The 22,421-nt window shown below is 48.3% G+C and overlaps 1 protein-coding gene across 6 annotated transcripts in view; it reads left to right on the top strand.

The window, feature by feature from the left end:
* LOC144817774 (CD209 antigen-like protein C) overlaps nt 1-22,027 on the top strand; it is a 794,201-nt gene extending 772,174 nt beyond the window's left edge. For all 6 annotated transcript variants that reach the window (XM_078674574.1, XM_078674576.1, XM_078674579.1 and 3 more), the window contains one exon: nt 18,441-22,027. In XM_078674574.1, coding sequence (XP_078530700.1) covers nt 18,441-18,573 — 133 coding nt within the window. In that variant the 3' untranslated portion in view covers nt 18,574-22,027. The remainder of the gene's footprint in view (nt 1-18,440) is intronic.
* Nucleotides 22,028-22,421: the final 394 nt, after the last annotated feature.

Here is a 22,421-nt window from a genome sequence, read left to right as displayed (position 1 = left end):
AGAAACACAGCAAATAGAAACATTCTACCCACTCCAACATTCCAATTCCAATGCGAGCATAGAACATTCATAAGGAAAACTCAACAGGTTACATTCTCTAGACCATCACGGCCATAGATAGACTCACCTTCAGAAGAAGTGATATCAAACATAGTGAAATGTAGAGTTTGAATATTTTCAGTAAATGGAAGACAGAGGGCAGAATTTGGGTTTAATTCAATATCATAACAAGAGGTAATTTTGATGATGAATACAAAATTTGTGTACTTCATCCTTAGGCAGATCTGTGGCCCTGTCATGTTCTGAGCATTACAGCTAGTCAGCTTGTTATTTAAGTCAGGTCCATCAGCGATAATAGTAGTGAGTATATCCGCAAAGTTCCCTTGCCATCGTACAAGTTAAAAGTTCTGTAACGCTCAAGCTTTTAGGATGTCCCAAGTTTCTTGCATTCTCAAAATGTATCAATTTAACCTGTTTGTTTTTGATGCTACTTGTGAGTTTTCATTGTGACTCTGTAGCAAAGTTTGATCAGTCGGTAAGGCAGGAATAAGAATATTTAGAGGTGGATTATCTTCTACAGCTCAGCACAGGCTGTTTCTTTATTTCCTTTAATGTGTTGGTGCCTCTACTTTAATATTGCATTTTTAGGTTACTTTGGTGTTAATGGGAGTGTAGCAAGCTCTTCCAGAGTCAGAATCTAATTCAGGTTTATAAAAGACAGCAACAGGCACCAAGGTCCAATTTTACATGCAAGATTGTTACTATATAAAAAAAGTAATCTTATGATTTTAAGATAGTATGTACTATTGCAGATAATTTCAGCCGTTGGAGGTGGGCTGGGAAGGGCTCTTTTAGCTGGAAATAAAGAATCATAATTACTCATGCGCAGAATTGGTTTTCTTAGTTGACGTTTGGGCGAAATATTTGGATGGTGAATTGAAACTGTACTGTAATGTTTAGGGTGTTGATGGTATGTTTGTGATAATGAATGTGATAAGGAAGAGGTTATTAGTATGTGCCACTATGTGTAGCCTGTGGCCTAATGTCACAATGGTACGATGCTGCCTCTGCTGGAAGCCACAGGACTCAAGCTGCGCTGGGGCCGCTTCACTGCTTAGGCTGCCTCTTGCTCATACCGCCTCTAATACTCTCAAGGCAACAATCACTTGGCCCTGGCCACCCAATGACGGTTACCTGCCTCCTGAAGATAAGGGGAAAGTGACTGCAAGTGGAGGATTTGATTGGGAGGAGTGGCGGCACCCTGCAAAGGAGCATGAGCATACCTGGACGCTTCCATGGCCTACCCTGCCTCTGGGATGCTGTTTGCAGGTAATGGCAGATGAAGGCTTCCAGATCCATTCATTTCACAGGTTCCGCAAGACTGCCAATTATCGCCAAGTTGCAACTAACATGCAAGATAGTAAAACCGATGTTGAATAGTTAAGGTAACTGTGGAAGAAATGTCACTCTTGTTACTACTGAGGGATTGCAGAATAGCTGTTGTTCTGGCAGATGCCCAGACTCATGGACTTAGTGGTTGGTGAGGCTGGCGGAGGCTCTGTTTTCAAATCTTTGTGGCTCGGTTCGTGGTGGAGTTGGGCTAGACCCTAGTTTTACCTGTGATCTGCCAATAGACCCCAGTACCAGACAGGTGGATGTGCCAGCAAGGAGTGAATGCCACAGGAGTGGTGGTAGCAGGTTTTTGAAACTGTTGGCCAACCCAGCCAGGCCATTAAGTGGTGCCAGTATAAGCTCTGGTAGTGAGTTTGGCCAGAGAGCATGTCAGTGAGGCTGCCCGAGGGAGCAGGGCAAGAAATTCAATAAGCCTGTCCAAATAGAGCCCCGCAGTTCTAATGATCTCACCACAGTTGTGCCATTCCTCTCCACCTCTCTCTGTCTTCTGCTCAGTTTTCCCTGTTCGCTGGCATTCTGCCCTGTGTCTCAGAGAGTCACCATCTTGCATCAATCATCAGCCACCCACATCTTATAGCCAAAGAATATCAAATGCCCTATTTGAGAATCCGAAACAATTGTCAAAAGAAACAAACTATGGACATGATGTACTAAAGGGTTTTCCCATATGGTGTCTAGCAGAAACTATGTTAGTACACATGGGCATTTTAGTACTATTAATGTGATCTTCTAATGGTTCTGTTCATTATGAAGTTGGGAAGAGATGTAGTTTGCCACCCAGCACAAAGTAAAGTTAAGCACGTACGGGGCGTGGCTTAGCGCGACAGAATGGCGGACGTGGCTTAGAACAGCTCCGTCCCGCCGATCTGAAATCCTGCATCAATCCTTCCTTCCCCCATCCCCAAAAGCCCCAACGACGAGTCTCCTACTTGGGGGGATTAGAGCGGTGCTCCACGGCAATTTTGAGAGGCTGCCGAGCGCTGGGAGCGGCGACCCGGAGGTCCGCGCGGCCTACGTGATCCTTTGGAGCCGGGACCTGGATTTTGGCGGCCCCGGCAGACGTGAGGGCCCCTGCGGAGGCGCAGCCCGGACCCGAGAGCGGTGAGACCAACTGGCAAGAGAGAGGCGGACCCGGTGTGTGTGGGAGCCCGGTGCTGCATCGCGTGGCAGGCCAGCTGAAGGCGATGACCCCGAGTGGAGCGGGGGTGCTGGGCTCCGGGCAGTGAGGCCTGTAAAACTGTAAGAGCCGGGACCTGGATTTTCGCGACCCGGAGGCCGGCTGAGGCCTTGTGGGAGCGTCGGCCCCTGGCCGTGGCGAGCTGAAGGGACAATTGGCAGGCGGGCTCATGCGGAGCCCCTGGCATACAGCGGAGCTATCGTGGAAGGCGGTCTTTTGCCGCCCCGAGACCGGGGCCTCACTGGGGACACACGCCCGTGGAGGAACTGGGGCATCGGCCCGGAGTGGCGCTCTCCCCCCCCTCTCCTCCTATCTGGCGGAATCAGGCCGAGACACTGTGTCACTGGGGTGAGTGGGGAGCTGCTATCTGTCGGTGGTGGGGCAAGTGGAGCCCACCGGACTGTGGACCACTTTGCCGTGCTCCGGGCTGCGGGACGTCTGTGGGCCCTTGACTGCGGTGCTTTGTGTCCTCGGCAGGTCGTGCGAAGGCTGGAGGGGGTATCGCTTGGGTCGACGGCTGTGTCGGGCCGTGGTGGAGGATCAGGTGGCGGGGGGTCCTGAGCGTTGACGGTCCCCCCCCTTTCTTTCCTCCCCCCCCCCCGGCGGCCGAATCGGGCCGCGGAGGTGACGAGAAGCGGGCAGGGGGCCCTTTCCTGTGGGGCGGTCTGGTCCCCATTGAGACGGTGCAGAGAAGGCTGGCAACGGAGGAGCGGGGGCGAACTGCAGCTGCAGGGGAAGCCTCTCACTGCCCATCGGTGGAGACTGGCGGTGCCGGCACTAGACCGCTGGGATATCGTGTACTGGAGTGAGGACGCCATTTTGTGACTGCAGCGGAGTGACCGCGTGGCATTGAAGGAGTGGCTGACTGGCATTGGCAAGGTACTGTGGAGGCAGTGAGCTGTGGGGGTGACTTGAATGTCGTGCTGTGGCGCACTTGAAGCACATGAACAACACGACACTCCGGGGACGTGGCCCCCTTCCGGCGACGCTGCAGAGGCCGAACGATACGCCTGGTGAGACAGAGACTGATTATGACCAGAGGAGGTAATGGCGGTGGGACATCAAAACAAGGGCCCATGGACAAATTTGCAGGCCCGAGCGGGGGAGCGGGAGCCTCCGGGAGCCCCCCGACATCGGGGCCAGATAATGCGGCCCTCATGGCGGCGATCACGCAGTCCAGAGACATGCTAGACGCAAAGATTGGGGCAGTGGGGCGGACGTTACCCTCCTGCGTCAGGATCTACGGAATGCAGTAACCCGCATTACTGAAGCCAAGTCCAGATTATCAGAGGTAGAAGACGGCGTGGGGACCTTAAAGAAAAAAGTGGCCTATATGGAGGGGATTCAAAAGGGCCTAGTGCTCCAAGCCGAGGATGCAGAAGGACGAGCTCCCCGCAACAACTTGCGATTTGTTGGTTTTCCGGAAGACTGCGAGAAGGACAACATGGAGGCCTTCCTGACCCAATGGCTGGAGGGATGGATGCCAGCGGACTCCCTCTCCCGCTGCTTCATAATCGAACAAGCACATAGAGCGCTCCTCAAGAAACCTCCGGTGGGCGCTCGCCCAAGACCTGTGATAGCTCGGCTACTCAACTACCACGACCGAGACGCTGTCCTGCGGCAGGCACGTGCAAAAGAGCCCCTCATGTTTGACAACCAGAAAATTCTCATATTTCCGGACTATACTAAACAAGTCCAACAGCAGCGGCAATCCTTTACAGCGGCCAAGGCTCGTCTACGAGATCTGAAGATTCAATATGCCTTGCTCTTCCCGGCCCGCCTGCGGGTAGTGTACCGATCTCGCACCCTTTTCTTCAACACGCCAGAAGAGGTGTTTACCTGGACAGATGAAACTGTAAGGGTCCGAGCACACACACCACCAGGTCATGATTCAGATTCATCCTCAACGGCGACGTTGCAACGGTCTTCCCGGAGATCGCGGAGTGCGAGCAACTGGAGGTCCCGGCCCAAGAAAAGCCCTCCTCCTCAAGAGAGGCGAGATGAGGGGCCTGATACGTCAAACACTCAGAACCCTGATCCTTGAAATAACGAGATGGACCTGTGGACACTATTTACAACAATTCGTATGTGGTGGGCGAGTGGCACTTCCTCGCTCCTACTGGTGATAGTGGAATATTGGGGAAATAGCCAAATCCGATGTTGCGCTGATTTGAATAGGCTGAGATGGGGTGGGGATGGGTATGGGGGTGGCAATGATCTGGCTGGCGGACACGCACCTCGAGTTCAGAGACGTTAATTGCCCCTAAGGGGTTAGTTGGGGGTTGAGTGTGTAGTTCAGGGGGATCCATTGGAGTGGGTGGCTTTCGGTCTCCCGTTGGGGATCAGAGCGCTCCTACACCGCGACAGGTACTTCAACGTTGCTGAGGTATAAGGGCGGGGGGAGGCTGGCAGTTGGGGATTTGTTGGGTTGGGGATTGGTGGGGGTTGGGGGGCGGGGGGATACAAAAGTTTGGGGAGGGTCGGGGCAGCTCTTTACAGCACGATGGTTCACCAGGTTCTACTATGGATATCTATGCAGCTACAATTCCCTACACCCGGGCAATTAGAGTTTCACCCGATAGATGGCGGCTAAAGGTCCCGAACCAGAGCTCCCCAGGGCAGCACTAGGAATAGTGAGCTGGAATGTAAGGGGCATGCTGGATAAAATTAAGAGGGGCGCAGTGCTACGACAGGGGAAAAGAGAGAAGGCAGATGTCCTGCTACTGCAAGAGACGCACCTCCTAGGTACCAAAACCCTTAGTCTGCAGCGCTATGGATATCAACAGGTGTTCCACGCCGGTTTTGTCAGGGGCTCCCGGGGAGTGGCGGTAATGATTCACCGCAGGGTGTCTTACGTCCACTCCACGCAGTGGGTGGATGCTCAGGGCAGATACGTATTTGTCAAAGGAATGATTCGAGGTGAACCAGTGGTTTTTGGAAGTGTGTATGCTCCTCCCCCACTGCAATGGTCACTTGTTGAGAAACTGTTCACCATCTGGGCCGAGATTCCGGACGTGATGGCTGTCATCGGGGGTGACTGCCCCTACTAGATTGAATGACATGGTGAAGGGCATGGGCTGGATGGATGCATGGCGCTATCAACATACACATAGTTGGAAATACACGTATGTGTCTGCAGTGCATAACTCCTTCTCGAGATTGGATTATCTGTTTGTCCCCTGCACTAGGATTGGGAGGGTGGAATCGACGGATATACTGCCGCGCGGACTCTCTGACCATTCCCTTATTGTGATTAATATACTTCTAGATAAGAGGCGGCAGCCATTTCGATGGCGCCTCTCTACCTGGCACCTGCAACAAGACGATTATCAGTCTCACATGCGAGAGGCCATAGCTCACTACTGGGAAGATAATGAGGGATCCGGGACGGATGCTGTGACCCTCTGGGAGGCCCTGAAGCCCACGCTCCGGGGAGTAGATATAGCCTGGTGTGCAAAGGCCTGTAGGACACACAGGGAGGCCTGGAGAGGGCGGCAGACCGAGTCCGCGCCCTGGAGGGGAGGTGCACGGCGACATGGGAAGATGGGGACGTGCGAAGGCTGCTACAGGCGCAGCGGGATTCTGCATCCCTACACCTTGAGGAGTCACGTCAGGTGTGGCTTGCCACACAGAGCAGAATCTACCAATGGGGAGATAAGTCCAGCACGATGCTGTACAGACTCTGCCAGGGCACTTTTCAGGCACAGACTCTGCCGGCTCTTCGAAATGAGGCGGGGGATTCTTTGTCAGCCCCCGAGGAGATTGCAGCCAGCTTTGCGCGCTGTTATGCGGCGCAATATGCCCCTAGGGAATCCCTCCCAGCGGACGCTGTTGATAAAGTTCTTGCGGATCTCCCACCACAGGTGTTTTCCGAAGAGGAGCGCAATCGCCTCGAGCTTCCGCTGTCTGCAGAAGAATTAGGGAAGGTCCTCGGAGAATTGAACGCAGGGATAGCCCCGGGACCCAACGGGTTCCGGTGCGAGTTCTTTTGGAAATACCACCTCCAGTTAGGGGCGCACTACAAGAAAGCATTAGATGCGGCTAGGGAGTCAGGCCGCCTACCGGCGGATTGGAGGCATGCCGAAATAGTGGTCTTTTGCAAGCCAGGGAGACCCCCCGAACGTCATGAATCATATAGACCTATATCGCTTCTGAATGTTGAGGTGAAGATACTGGCCAAAGCCCTTGACAATCGCCTCCTTCCGTTACTCACTACCTTGGTCCACCCGGACCAGGCGGGCTTTATGCCACATAGAGCAACAAGACACAACATTCGGCGGGCTCAGGTGGCTTTGGAGATGATGCGAGCCACGGGAACCCAGGCGGCGCTTATGCTGGCTGATATAGATAGAGCCTTTGACTCATTGAGCTGGGTTTATTTACACGCACTCCTGCCTCGCCTGAACCTCGGACCCCAGTTTCTATCGTACATACGGCTGCTGTATACAGACTTGACGGCGTCTGTGAGAGTGGCGGGGGTTGTCTCGGGCACCTTTCCTATCGGACGGGGCACCCGACAGGGGTGCCCCCTCTCGCCGTACCTGTTCGCCCTCGCTATGGAGCCTTTGGCGGCGTGGGTGCACATAGACGCGCAGATGAAGGGCTTCGAATGGGAAGCTGGGCCATCTGACAGGATCGCACTCTATGCCGATGACGTGCTCTTCTTCCTCACAGACCTCAATAGGTCAGGACCGAGGGTCCTTGAAATTATGCGGGTGTTTGGGGAGGTGTCTGGACTCCATCTAAATGCGCAGAAATCCACACTGTGGACTCTGGGGGACGGTACGGAGCTGGGCACCTGGGCGTCGGCCCTGCAGGGAGCGACCGGGGATATTAAGTACCTCGGGGTGTTCCTAACGGACATTCCTGGAGTCTCGTGGGAGCGCAATGTTATCCCAGTCTGGGACCGAGTCCGGTCGGACATGAAAACGTGGTCCCGTATGCCCTTGAATCTTTATGGACGCTCGGCCATTTTTAAGATGGTGGCCCTCCCTCGTCTGCTCTATCAACTGCAGAACCACCCCTACCCTATATCGCCGCAGTGGTTTCGCCAGGTCAATTCGGCACTGGGCCAGTTCCTCTGGGCCGGGAGCGCAGTGAGAGTGGCGCTCCGCACCTGTTTCCTCTCCACATGTTGTGGCGGCTTGGCATCATCGGATGTCCTGTCATATTATCAGGCATCTCACTTGTTAGTATTGAATGAGTGGTGGTATGGTGATCGGGGTGATCCGGCTTACGCCCTGGAGAGGTATCTGATGGAGCCAGACACCCTACATACGCTATTGTACTCGGCAGGGAAGAGGAAGAGGCTCCCTGGGGTCACACAGGTGGTCTTTCAGATCTGGCAACGGGCGCTCTGTCGCATGGGATGGTGGAACAGGTTGACTGAGGAGACCCCGTTGTGGCAGAATGGTCGCTTACCGGCCTTGCAGGGGTTCCGTGGCTGGGACGTCATAGGGATCTCGACGCTGGGCCATGTAATGAAAGGCACGACCCTTAAATCATTCCAGGAACTGAGGGACGAATATGACATGCCCCAAACCCAGTTCTTCAAATATTTGCAGTTCCGGCATGCCATCTCCCCGGCCCTGGAGGGTCTAGACTCCTTACCTGAATTCAGCCCTCTGGAAGCTAAGTTATTTATGGGATAATTAGAGGACAAGAAAATATCCCGCATCTACCAATCGTTGGTTATCCATTGCTCCTCCTCTCTAGATACATTGCGGACTACATGGGAGGGAGATGTGGGAGTGCTGGAAGAAGTAGATTGGAGGGAGGCTCTTGCTGCTCGGAGGGAGGCTCTTGCTGCTCCTAGGGAGGCGGCCGTTGCCATGCGGTTGCGCTTCATCCAATTTAAATATCTACATAGAGCTTACTACACTAGAGAGAGACTGTGGCGCGCCAGTTTGATTGCATCCCCCGACTGTCTGAGATGTGGCCGGGAGGTGGGCACATTCCTACATACAGTATGGTATTATGGGGCACTGCAGAGATTCTGGACGAGTGTGCGGGACTGCTTAGATGAGGCATTGGGCTGGAAGCTCCCCCGTACATTGCAGCTGGGCCTTCTCCATGTAATGGAACAAGTGGGTGGCAACATCTACAAACGGCACTTACTGCTCCTTGGCCTTACTGTGGCCAAAAGGGATGTGGCCCGCGCCTGGAAGGACCCTAGGGCCCCCCCAGTAGGAGTGTGGAAACAGGGATTGGATTACTGTATGGGACTAGAGCGTCCAGTGTTTGAGGCCCGAGGTTGCCCCAGGAAGCACTACAAAATATGGAAGAGATGGGCGGAGTACAGGGGCTTGTGGCTGGAGCCGCCAGCACAGCGGGATGTTGATGCTGAACAATTGTTATGAGAACCGGGGTGAGGGAAGATATGCATCATCAGTTTATAATGACTATTTTCTTGGACCTGTAAGGACATCTTGAAAGGGGCTAGGGCGGGATCCGGGAGGGGGTAGTTATTGCGGGGCAGGGGGGGTGGGAGAATTCCAACAAATATGTTTTATTCTTAACTGCTGTATTGATTGCTATGCTTTGCATTTTGATCATATACTCACAGCTCCTCCGGTGTTCGGAGTACTGTGGTTGCCTTGCAATCTCACTCAACAAAACAATAAAATTTTGTTCTGAAAAAAAAAGTTAAGCATGTACAATGACACTGGGATCCTTTACCAACTCAATGGGGGATAGGGAAATTCGGAGATTTTGAGGTTCCCATTTTTAATAGCGATGGAATTGGTGCATTAATAGAAGAACAATTGAAGTAGTGTGTCAGGCAAGGCCATAAATGTTTCCAGTATGGGGAGCAGTGCTTTATGGACACATGTGTGGACGTCTACACAGAGGACATGCAAGATCAGAAGGGACAGGCCATTTCTGTTGCTGAATGTGAGAAATTGGCCTGGTATATGCTGTACACTTGTTAAAGTGGGCAGCCTGTACCAGTCCAAACAGCCCATATTGTGATTAGGTCAAAGATAACCTTTATTGAAAGCTGTCCTAGTGGTAGCTATGGAGAGCAGCCTTCAGGCTAAGTCTTGAAGAAATATTAAGCACCTTGTTTTACCAGAATGCAACCTTATAGTATTGGTTAAATGAAAGGGAAACCACACATTAGTTTTAAAAATATGTATTTCTTATCTATAACACTCTCTAGTATCCTCTACACAAGGATAGATCACAAATCAAATAATACAGTTGCAAAGAGTCAAACGTAAGTAGCACAATACACAGTGGGCTCCAGGGGAGACCAAACCATATACTAAATAAGTGTTATAAGAACCACAACTCAGGACTAGACTTAGTCTAGAAGGTGTAGAATTGCACCAAGGAACCACCCAAGGTGAGTGAGTAGGGACCCCACTGAGGACGGACGCAGATTGAGAACACGACTGCGAGTGGAAAATCAGAGATTAAGGACCCTTCCAAGCAGATTACAAAGACAACCCTTGGACCTTATGAGTTTGAAGAGCCAACCCACCCATGGATACTTTTGTACCAGAGTTACCTATCCCAGAAGAGCTGGGTGCATAGGCACGAAGTGGCGTCAGAAACCCTTGTCGTTCTCAATGGATGTCGACAAAGAACTGCTGCTGCTGAAAGTATGGAAAGTGTCCGGGGGAATCCAAACGTGGATTCTAATTGGGAAGAACCTGAAAGCAGAGGGGACAGAGTCTGGGTTACTTTGGAGTGACCAGGAGCTCGGTAGACAAATACCCACTTGACTCTTTAGCTGTGAGCACCCAGAGACGTCTCGGATAACCAGGAGCCAGAGGTGAGCTGTCCCATGAAGGGCGTTGTGTACTGGGTCGGTGTCCGGCAGGAGCACCAACAAGCCTTGGCAGCGGCAAACAACATTGATGGTCAGATTCGGTGTCGATCTGGCCCTGCAAGGACCACCACAGCAAGGGGACTCAAGGCAGACCTGGAGCAACCAGGGGAGCCCAAGTAAAGTAAAGTTGACCCTCAAGTGGACCCACAGGCCGAAGGTACAGGAGTCGCAAGGGGACCTCAGGCAATTTCATAGGATATCAGCTAGCAGGCCACAGAGAGTGAGGATGTTGGAGTCTTTCTCAGAAAAGATGTGCTAGGGTCAGGGCTAAAAATGGCTCAATGCACAGAATTGTTGCATGACAACAATCATGTGCAGCTGCAAATGAACAAGGTGCACAGGGGTATGGGTATACCATCTCCACAAGGGATATCCGCCTCAAACTCAGTGAGAGGGCAGCTCAACATCGGAGACCTTCGGAAACCCACCTACTGTGTTGCTGGAGTCTTCGGAGTCCGCAGGAGCTCAGGATCAGCAAACTGGTCAGATGCGTTACGGTGTCTGCGTTTACAGGGGAGTGACTCCTTCACCTCAAAGGAGATTCTTCTGTTGTCTTAGAGGTCCACAGGGTCCAGCACGGAGCCTGTATGGATTACGGATAGTGACGAGACTGGGGACATCAAGGGAAGACTAAGTCGAGCCCATGGGAGGTCCAGCGAAGTCTAGCATGTCCAGAGGGTCGAAGTGTAGTGGTATCTTCTTGCAGAATCTTGTCCACGTAAAATCTAATGTCCTGTAGTCAGGTAACCCATTTTATACCCACGGAAAGGGTTGGACAGATTCTAGGGACCCTCCTAGGGGAGGGACAGTACAGATGGGTGGGGCCCTTTGTCCAGTTGTGTGCCAGAGCAGGAGCAAATGGCTCCCTAATCTGGTTTGAGATGGATGTGCACAGGGACACCAAATGTGCCTCTTGTGCAGACTTTCTGGCATGGAGACCGGAGACCGTGCACCCACCCAGCCCCAATACACTAAATCCTGTCTGGGAGGTAGTCACACCTCCCTGTGACAGGATACCTATTGTCCGATCTTCCTCTGCACGAACTTGGCTCAGCAGCAAGAGGGCAGACTCGTGTCTGTGGCTGGCAGCATCCTTTTTATGCTGTAAGGCTCAAGAAAGTTGGTACCAGTAGACTTAGGTACCCCCAGAACCTCGGTTCTATGGGGAAGAGTCATACCTCCCACACCATCTACTGGTGTGGAGGTATGATTCCAAGGTGTTTTACACCAAACACAACATACTTCGTTGCAGTCGTGTTCGAGATAGCATTTACCGCGAGGTTATAATGCAACCCTACCTATATGTCTGGCAGTAACAAGTAGAGCCCGGGAGAATGGTCTCAGAAGACTGAAGAGGGGCCCTGCGCATGCAGGAGCACCCTCTCACGTAAAACCTAGCACCCTCAATCAATCAATCATTGCATCTATAAAGCGCACTACTTACCCGTGAGGGTCTCACGGCGCTGGGGGGAGGAGAATGCAGTCTTCTAAAGGTCAGCAGGTCTTGGGTCTGCCGTAGGTGGATGGGGAGGGTGTTTCAGGTCTTTGCGGCGAGGTGAGAGAACGATCGGCCGCCGGAGGTCGCTCTTCAGATGCGGGGGGACTTTGGCGAGGGCGAGGTCAGTGGAGCGTAGCTGGCAGGTGGGGGTGTAGAAGCTGAGTCGTCCGTTGAGGTACGCTGGACCGATGTTGTGGAGTGCCTTGTGTGAGTGAGTGAGGAGCTTTAAGGTTATCCTCTTATTGATGGTGAGCCAGTGCAGGTCTCTCAGGTGGGGTGTGATGTGGCTGCGTTGAGGAATGTTGAGAATCAGGCATGCAGAGGCATTCTGGATGCGTTTAAGCCTGTTCAGGAGTTTTGCCGAGGCTCCTGCGTAGAGTGGGTTTCCGTAGTACAACCTGCTGCTGACGAGGGCCTGGGTGACCGTTCTTCTCGTTTCGGTGGATCCTGCGGAGCATGCGGAGGTTGTTTAAGCAGGAGGAAGAGATGGCGTTGACCTGCTTAGTCATGGAGAGGGTGAAGTCGAGGATGATCCTTAGGTTGTGTGTGTGGTCGGTGGGTGTTGGAGCTGTTCCCAGTGCGGTCGGCCACCAGGTGTCGTCCCAGGCCGAAGGGGTGGGTCCGAGGATGATGACCTCCGTCTTGTCCGAGAACAGCTTCAGTCGGCTGGTCCTCATCCATTCGGCGACGGCATTCATTCCTTCATGGAGGTTGGTTTTGGCGGTGTGGGGGTCATTGGTGAGGGAGAGGATCAGTTGGGTGTCATCAGCGTAGGAGATGATGTTGAGGTCGTGTAGTCGGGCTACGTGGGCGAGAGGTGCCATGTAGATGTTGAACAGCGTAAAGCTGAGGGATGAACCCTGGGGTACGACGCAGATGATCTCGGTGGCCTCGGAGCAGAAGGGGGGGAGGCGGATGCTCTGTGTTCTGCCGGAGAGCATGGAGGTGGTCCAGTCCAGGGCCTTCTCTTGGATCCCGGCGCCGTGGAGGCGTGTTGGTAGTGTGCAGTGGCAGACTGTGTCGAAGGCAGCTGACAGGTCCAGGAAGATGAGGGCTGTGGTTTCTCTATTGTCTAGCACGGTTCTGATGTCATCGGTGGTAGAGATGAGGGCAGTTTCGATGCTGTGGTAGCTGCGCAACCCGGACTAGGACGGGTCCAGGATGTTGTTCTCCTTGAGGTAGCGGGTCAGTTATTGGTTGACGGTCTTCTCGATGACCTTTGCCGGGAACAGGAGCAGGGAGATGGGCCGGAAGTTCTTAAGGTCCTTTGGGTCCGCCTTGGGTTTCTTGAGTAAGGCGTTGATCTCGGCGTGCTTCCAACTCTCCAGGAAAGTTGCTGTCTCGAAGGAGATGTTGATGGCTTTCTGGAGATGGGGTGCGATGGCAGTGTTGGCTTTGTTGAAGATGTGGTGTGGGCAAGGGTCTGCCTTCAGGATTGTTAAGGTCTGCTATGGACGTATAAGGTTTTAAGTGTAGTGATATATAGATATAGTTATGTTATGTTATGTTAATATGTATTTATTAAGCGCTCGTACGCCCAGGGGCTTCATGGCGCTATTGAAAGAGAACACAACACAACAGTTAAAAGTGAGATATAACTTAGCAGTAGGCCTGCGAGAACAGCCAGGTTTTGAGAGAATGTCTGAAGCTAAGAAGATCTCCACTCAGTTTCAATTGTAAGGGAAGCGAATTCCAAAAGGTGGCTGCAAGGTGGTCGAAGCAGCTACCACCAAGGCGCTTCCTTTTGTAAGATGGAACAATCAGTAAAGATTTTTGACCAGAGCGGAGATTTAAAGATGGATTATATCTAAAGAACAATTCTTTTATAAACTTCGGGCCTGAGTCTTGTAAAGATTTAAAAATAATACACCCAGTTTTAAATGCAATTCGCTGCGCAACAGGCAGCCAGTGTAGTTGTTTCAAACCAGGTCTGATAGATTGCCATTTTGAGAGTCCCAGGATAAGTCTAGCGGCCTGACTTATCCTGGGACTCTCAAAATGGCAATCTATCAGACCTGGTTTGAAACAACTACACTGGCTGCCTGTTGCGCAGCGAATTGCATTTAAAACTGGGTGTATTATTTTTAAATCTTTACAAGACTCAGGCCCGAAGTTTATAAAAGAATTGTTCTTTAGATATAATCCATCTTTAAATCTCCGCTCTGCTCAAAAATCTTTACTGATTGTTCCATCTTACAAAAGGAAGCGCCTTGGTGGCAGCTGCTTCGACCACCTTGCAGCCACCTTTTGGAATTCGCTTCCCTTACAATTGAAACTGAGTGGAGATCTTCTTAGCTTCAGACATTCTCTCAAAACCTGGCTGTTCTCGCAGGCCTACTGCTAAGTTATATCTCACTTTTAACTGTTGTGTTGTGTTCTCTTTCAATAGCGCCATGAAGCCCCTGGGCGTACGAGCGCTTAATAAATACATATTAACATAACATAACTATATCTATATATCACTACACTTAAAACCTTATACGTCCATAGCAGACCTTAACAATCCTGAAGGCAGACCCTTGCCCACACCACATCTTCAACAAAGCCAACACTGCCATCGCACCCCATCTCCAGAAAGCCATCAACATCTCCTTCGAGACAGCAACTTTCGTGGAGAGTTGGAAGCACGCCGAGATCAACGCCTTACTCAAGAAACCCAAGGCGGACCCAAAGGACCTTAAGAACTTCCGGCCCATCTCCCTGCTCCTGTTCCCGGCAAAGGTCATCGAGAAGACCGTCAACTAATAACTGACCCGCTACCTCAAGGAGAACAACATCCTGGACCCGTCCTAGTCCGGGTTGCGCAGCAACCACAGCATCGAAACTGTCCTCATCTCTACCACCGATGACATCAGAACCCTGCTAGACAATAGAGAAACCACAGCCCTCATCCTCCTGGACCTGTCAGCTGCCTTCGACACAGTCTGCCACTGCACACTACGAACACGCCTCCACGGCATATAGTGAACCTATATCTCACGTAAGTGGTGCAAGCACCAGCTTACACAGGCTGCATTAGCAGACCTGATGTTCCATTTTGCCTGGCCTCTCATGGGTGGCATAATACATGCTTCAGCCATGGGAGGCATCTGGGGTGCCTATGCCCTGAGTACATGTGTACCATATACTAGGGACTGATAAAGGTACTCCAGTATCCAATATGGAGTTGTACCAAAGTACATACATATCAATTTAAGGGAGAAAGCAGATAGGCTGGGGTCCTGAATAGCAGGATCCCAGCCAGACTAGTGGTTGCAAAAAGCAAAAAGTTGAGGTAATCATAAGAAGGAGATCCTACTTTCCTACACTGAAAAAAATGGGTGTCAATTATTTGACAATGTATTGGAGCAGGGCTAAAAGCCACATTCATAGTAGTCAAGAGCATTGGGAGACTGGCAACAAAGTGGATGTCTGCCTTTGTTGGTGATGTGGACTCGGATTTTGTTGATGTTTTATGTGAAGAAGTGATTAATCGTGTTGTACTTTTCAACTTATTGAGCGATTAGGACAAGCGTAATTAAATGAACCATTTCTCACCTGCCAGGACAGCCTAGCCTTGAAATACTCTCCATACTTGTATCCTCTTAGCGGCCATGCCTCCTTCTTAGTGCTCTGTTGCTCTACTACCAGGTCTGTTCTCTGAAAATACCAGTACATACACACATGCCAGACCCTAAAAATAGGATTCTATTCTAGTAGATAGTTTATTTATTCCATAGGTGTGGAAATGGCTTTGGCTGTGGTTGTTAGAGAGATATATGTTGAGCAAAGTGCTTTCAGTAGGATGTGTGGCGATGGGCTGTTACTCTTTGAGATTTCCTTTCAATTTGCAGATTGTGTTTTCAGTGATAGACTAACCTAAAAAATAAAATTGAAGTTAATGTAAGTCGAGGGGAGTAATGACCTCTGTTTTGATTTTGACAGACTGAAGAGTTCTTCCTGTAGGGCATCCGTGATGAGGACTTTAAAGGAGAAAAAAGTCGGTCTACTTCTGTTGGCTTGAAATGATGTCAGTGATGGAGAAGGGAAACATAATGCATTATATCCAAGGGGACCTTAAAGCATTATATCCAGTCCAGAGCTATGGGTTTCTTGCGATGCTTTGCCACAGAAGACATTAGTAGAGGCTTTTGCCTTTGGAATGGGCAAGTTTGGTTAAATGCTGCGAGACGTTCAATGAATTCAAGGGAGTGTATTGGAATTATTTCATCTTCTTCATAATTGAGTCACCGGTGAGGTTCACGTCTGCAAGAAATGTAGGGATGAGAGTGTGAATGGATGTATAGGTGATAAGGTCTGGGATTTCTTTGGTACAGATCTTGTTTGGTACTGGGAGAGCAGATAGAACAATGCTGTCTGAGAAGAAGAGCGAGAAACTTGAATGCTTATTGAGTTACTGAAGTGTAAGACCTGGCACACTTATGGACTATGTGCTGTCTTTTAATTAAATATGTTAGTCTGCAGTTATGAAGAAGTCAAGGATATGTATGGAGGTGGGTATTAGCCATGTTTGCCTAACGAAGAATCCATCTACATTGTGTTGTGATCATTGATGACTACTCAATGTACGCTGATGGTTTGTACTTTTGATGGTATGCATATGATAGTGAGTGGGAACAGGAAGATTTTATTAGTATGTGCCACCATGTGTGGCCTGGTGGCTTGTGTAGCTTACCTGTCAGTGTGAATTTTCACAGTGTTGTAGTGCTTGACAGGCTCACGGTTATAGCTTATCTGACCAATATCAGTTTTAGTCCAAGGCTTTTCCAAGACAAGATTGGCCCAGCCAGGAGTCTTTGTTCATTCATGGGCTAATGAAGACCCTGGCAGAAGCGTATGAATGGCTCTTTGAGCTCTTGGCTGTTGCTGGAACAGCCAAAACACACTGACTGGCCAAACCTTAAAGGATGGTCGTGGGAGGCAGGTTTTAATCGGGCTTCTGATTGGCAGCTGAGTGGGTCTATACCCAATTAGATTATGCCAATACCAAGTCATAGAATTCTAGAGACTATAGGAATGCTGTTAGTGGCTGTGAGGTCACAGGCCTAAAAACAAAAAGATCAGGTGATACCTGAACTTCAATCGCTTTGCTGACTACCAGTGGCAGAGAAATTGGCATTAGACATGTTATGGCAGTACCCTCTAGTTTAGGAGACTCTGCTTTAGAACTCTCTACCATTATCACTGCAATCATAGAAAGTGTTTCTATCTTTCCAAGACAATTTAAAGTCTCTACTGTTCATTAAATAATTAAGGTGCAACACAGTGGGATTTTAGCAGCACCAAGAGGTGAGATAATGGCAACAACTGCGCTTAACAAATATCCACATCAATCACGCCATCATATGCCATACCAAATAAACATATGATAGCAGGCTATGTAACATACTTTAAGAACCTTAGGTAACATTATGACACAGTTTCTGGAGTGTGTGTATTAGCTCTAGGTCTCATTTTAGAGTGCGATCCTACGGGCCTTGCAGTGCTGCCAGAGCTAGCGCAGCGAGGAAAGTGAGAGGAACATTGCATATCTGAGAAAAATGAAGTAAGAGCGAGGTTGCACTGTTGTACCATTGGGAGACAGCCTGCTGGGTAGTAAAATAGAGGAGTGTGTCATGGATGGTTTCAGTCTCTTTGCTTCTGTAGCTCAATACATGCAGGCAAGCTGCTAGTAGGGTACACAGCCTGAGGTTGAGGTCCGCCATTCCTTGCCCAAATGGCAGGGGAAGGAAGATGTTGTTCATTTTGTGCTTAGTATCAAGTGGTCTCTCCTAAAGGTCAGGCAGGACCCACAGAGCCTCATAGGCAGACCTGTTCTTCAACAGGCTACCTGAGCAAAGGCAGGCAGATTGCAAAGGGTTGTCCTGGTCCACAGCCTGCCTCACATAGCACTGAGATGCAGAGGACAAAGAGAAGTTGTAGGGGAGCAGAAATCTGATGACATCTAAGTGGTGAGCGAGATAGGGTAAGGTGGAACCCCACTCAAGGACTGAGGTCAGTACAGTTGAGTTGGGATAGGGAAACAATAAATATTCAACATCAGGATACCCTTCTGGGTTAAAGTGTGCTTTAACAATTCCTGTCTCTACAATAAGAAAGTTATTTTGTTGTAAGATGTCCATTAGCTGTGATTCTGAACTCCGATGACCATGAAGTGGCACTAGTTATGTAATGTGTTACTACAGGAGCTTGGAGGTTAATGTTAGCAATGTGCGCACACCTGAGGACAGCCCATACAACATTATCATCATCAGTACAAACTAGGAGGTGTGCATCAACCATATATGATAGCAGCAGACCCTCTTGGAAACCTCTGCATGATTACACATATGTCATGATCTAACTAAAGGCCATGATGTGACAAATTCAAGTTACAAACGTTCTGTGTGCTTTGAAACAACTGGGTTTGTAACATGCCACCTACAAGCTCCATAGCCCAAATTAATGACCATATCTCACTGTATCCAGGAGTTTCCGCAAACACTAACTGTAAATTCATGTCAATTTCTTTCTAGGTTCTGGACGGGGGATAATCCTGATAACTGGAAAGACAACGAACACTGCGCTGCAATAACAGCACATGAAGATTGGAACGACGCTGATTGTGCTCTGGTTGCAAAATGGATCTGCAAAATGCCTATACTGTAGCAGCATGAACTGTGAAGCTACACTCGGACAGCAACACTTCTGCTTCTCTATGACACTTTTAGATTATATGAATATAGGGTCTCAGAATGGTTTATCTGTGGTGACCAACTTTGGGCCGTGAGGGCAGGGACTGTATCAATTACATATTTTCAAGATCTCACGGATATCTCCGTTCTCCCTTATAATTGCAAATTCTTCTTTGACAAAGACTCCGACAACCACCGAAAACACATTTAATGACAACACAATGATGGCCAAAATATGTTGTTTTAATCTATGTGAATGTAATGAAAATCAGTTAAAGACTGGCATTAGTAAAGAAACATTGGACATCCCAGTTCTAAGTCAGGGGGATAGCGTATATGATATCCAATCAATTCTTTACATATTGAGTGATGCCCTATTTCCCCATAGGTGGAAACATGAAAACGTGCTGGAAGCATCAACATATTATTTGAAATATTATTGGTGGCTTCTCATGAATATTCAGATCCATTTTTTGAGAATGAACATATTCTGACAACCAAGTCCCCTAGAATGTGTGATTGTTTACACCATTTAAAGAATACCAACAAGCGATAAAGAGCCATATTCTCAAGGAACTATAGCCGAGTTAACAGCACTTTATTGCAGCCAAAGTTGCAATAAATGAATCACTCCATTCACAAGCTGGTGCTTAACAGCCCATAGCACCGGTTTGCCTGAGATAGCAGCCGCAAAAAAACATCGCCACAGAGGACCACGGCAACTATCGCTAATGAGATGCAAGAGAGTACCTTTCAGGTCTCCCAAAAACGATTCCACTCCACAGTGCGTGCTGCAGGGCTCTTCACTAAGACCAACCCTTTAATATCTGTGTTCGCCCCCTGGTGTGATGATGCTGCTATTCATGTCTTTCAGAGGTTGCTGCTTGGATGGATTTAAAGCTGAATGCAGGGAATATGGAAGTGTTGGTTTTGGGCACACACTATAGCATCTTATCCAATGCCTGGTGGCCTCATAATCTTGGTCCATTACCCCCTCCCAAACCTAAGGTTAAAAATCTGGCCATCTGGTGTGATGATAAACTTTCTTTCGATAACCCGATCACTGCTTTTGCAGGGAAATTATTTGAGATGCTGAAATCTTAGAAGACAATTCTCCACTTTTTTCCAGAGTCTGCCCCCAAAAACTGTAGTCCGGGGTCTAGTTATATACAGACTAGACTACTGCAATGTTCTGTACCAAAGTGTGTCTCAACTTCAACAGGTCCAGAATGCTGCAGCGCAGAAATTTCCCAATCGACCTAAGTGCTCCTCTCGGGACCACACTTTCAGAAACTGCACTGGCTCCCGGTGAGGCAAAGAGCACCTTTAAAGCTCTCTGTTACTGCACAAGGCTCTTTCCTCTCAAGGCATCTTATCTTCAGTTGATGGTCAAACCCTATGTTTGCCAAAGCAAAACTGTCCGTTGTTCCAACATTTTAAAGAGCTAGAATAGGGGGCAGTTCCTTTAGCCATCTTGCGTCAAAAATCTGGAACTCTCTTCCTGTTGCAATTCTGCAGGCTTCATTTGAAACTTTTTTCAGGAAAAAAATTAAACACCTGGCTATTCAGGTCTAGTAGAGATCTGGTTAAACTGATGGGCACCTTTATCCTCAGGATCCTAGCGCTGGGACACTTGGTAAGAAGTAGCTATGCACTTATAGACTGATTATTAATATTATTATTGCTGCGTTTTCCTGATAGGTGTAACTATTTCCTTGGTGCAAATAAACCTATACCTGCATCTTTAGTTGTTGGGTTCCACAATAATAAATAGTTACTCCTTTGTGGACAGCGAAGAACTAGCCTATCATCACCTATTACAATAGACCATTCCATTCTATCCATCTATCTGGAATGGGCGTACAATATTTACCTTTAAAATCACTTATGTGGGTCCATCACCATTGCACTGTGGCACTGATCATTAACACTTATGCTTCAAGCAGCTGGGAAGTTCCAAATTAGAGAGTGTTCTACAAGTTGAGCGTTACATTTCTCAGCACACCTTTCTTTTCTAACCAGGCCGCTGAGGATGTATTGTGGGTTACAAGTAGAATGATGTATACTGTTGACCTCAGCAATTGCTGCTCAGTAAGGGGATCTAATGTTCTGCTCCAATACAAAAACGTATGCCTCACTCTGGAGAAGCTTGCAGCAGGCACCCAGCGCATGCACACAGACAGAAGAGGCAAAGCAGCAGTGATTGTGTAATGTCCATTGCGACAAGGCTGTCAGCAAGTCTAATCTTCACTGAAAGTTCCATTCTACAACGTACAGTATGCAGTGATTCACACAGGAGCAGATGTCCAGTAACTAAATGTAGCAAACTGCAAAAGCATGAGTAGTCAGGTCTCTAATCAAATGAGTTAAGTCGTAGGATTTCAAAGTCGTCCCTATAAGTTCCAACCAGCAACAATGGGGAAGCTATTTTTAAATGACTACCCCGGTCCTTAACTGAGGTAATGACCAATATAGATTCAAAACAAGAATCAAGAAATACAGACCAACGTGTAAAGGTACAACTCTCTAATCAAAGGCAACCTTGTGGCACCAGGTTCGGTGTGAAAGGCGTGACTGGGTCTGCAGTTTCCAAGAACCTTCCTAGATACACATATTTGGTTTATTAATACCAGTTTTTTTTATTTGCAAGATTCAGAGTTACAGGCTTTCTTTGAGAGCCAACATTAGGCATTCTTTGAGATCCTCTTTCAACTTCATAAAGTTCTAGGTCTTTTCCTATGTTCCTTTTTTATGAAGTTTGCTTGACAACCATAATAAATTAAAAGTGAATAATGGATTGAACTGCACAACGGCATTAAACAAAACATGTTCCAATTGATCTTCATCATACCATATGGTATTAAGGCCTAAATATGATGCAAAACCTGAGCACCTGTTTGATACTGTGATAGGAACCTATGATTAGAGAACAGAACTGTGTAGGTCTGAAAATTCTTTAAAATTCAGGAACTAGGAGGAAAGTTGTCAAACACACCTTAAATGGTAAATGGTGTGTCAAAGAAAAGGAATCTAAGTGTTTGGCAAAAGATACCTCATGAAGAGAAAGATTATGGTTCATACGATCTGCATATATATATATATTTAACGTTTATGTTAAAGGATTACAAATAACACCACTCTTTTCCTTTTTTTCCCTTTCCTTCTATACACTCAATTTTTAATCCAACTAATCTTTTATATTACTATGGTGTATAATGTAATGCAATAAGTATGTATTACTTATTTAACATTCATTATAGATAATATAGTGATGTTATAAATATGTTTAGCTCTATAAAACGTAATAGGTATACCTGTCTAAATGCATTATTGAGAGCTATCGAATGAATTTCTTTATTTCACTCTAAGTCACTATTGCTTAAATCGCTCATTACTTGTATTATCGTAAATGGATTGTTCACTCTGAATGGGTTTCAGTTTCTTTTTTTCTAAAACTGATAAAGTGATCTAACTGAAATCGGGTTTAAAACTGCAGAAGATTTAACAGTTATGGTATACTGGCTGTACTAGATGTTTTGGCTTATTTCGAAACACTCTCTGATCTCATATCTCCACTTTCACCTTCAGCTCTGAATGTTCAATTTTTTCAAGTGGTGCACTGTACCCCTAGAAAATCTGCATCGAAATGGCACATCCAGATACTGGGTGAATCAGTGATAGCTGTGACCTCTGTTTAAGAAGCAATGCGTCACAGAGACCAGGTTTAAAACAGTATTTCCAGGTACAGTCAATAAATAAAGGATTTTTTCAAAAAGTAAGTTCTAGAGTGGAATTTAGGAAATTGATATAGGCTTATTGCAA

This window comes from Lissotriton helveticus, chromosome 2_1 (assembly GCF_964261635.1).
Source record: "Lissotriton helveticus chromosome 2_1, aLisHel1.1, whole genome shotgun sequence".
Lineage (NCBI taxonomy): Eukaryota > Metazoa > Chordata > Amphibia > Caudata > Salamandridae > Lissotriton > Lissotriton helveticus.
This window is presented reverse-complemented; position numbering and strand designations above follow the sequence as displayed.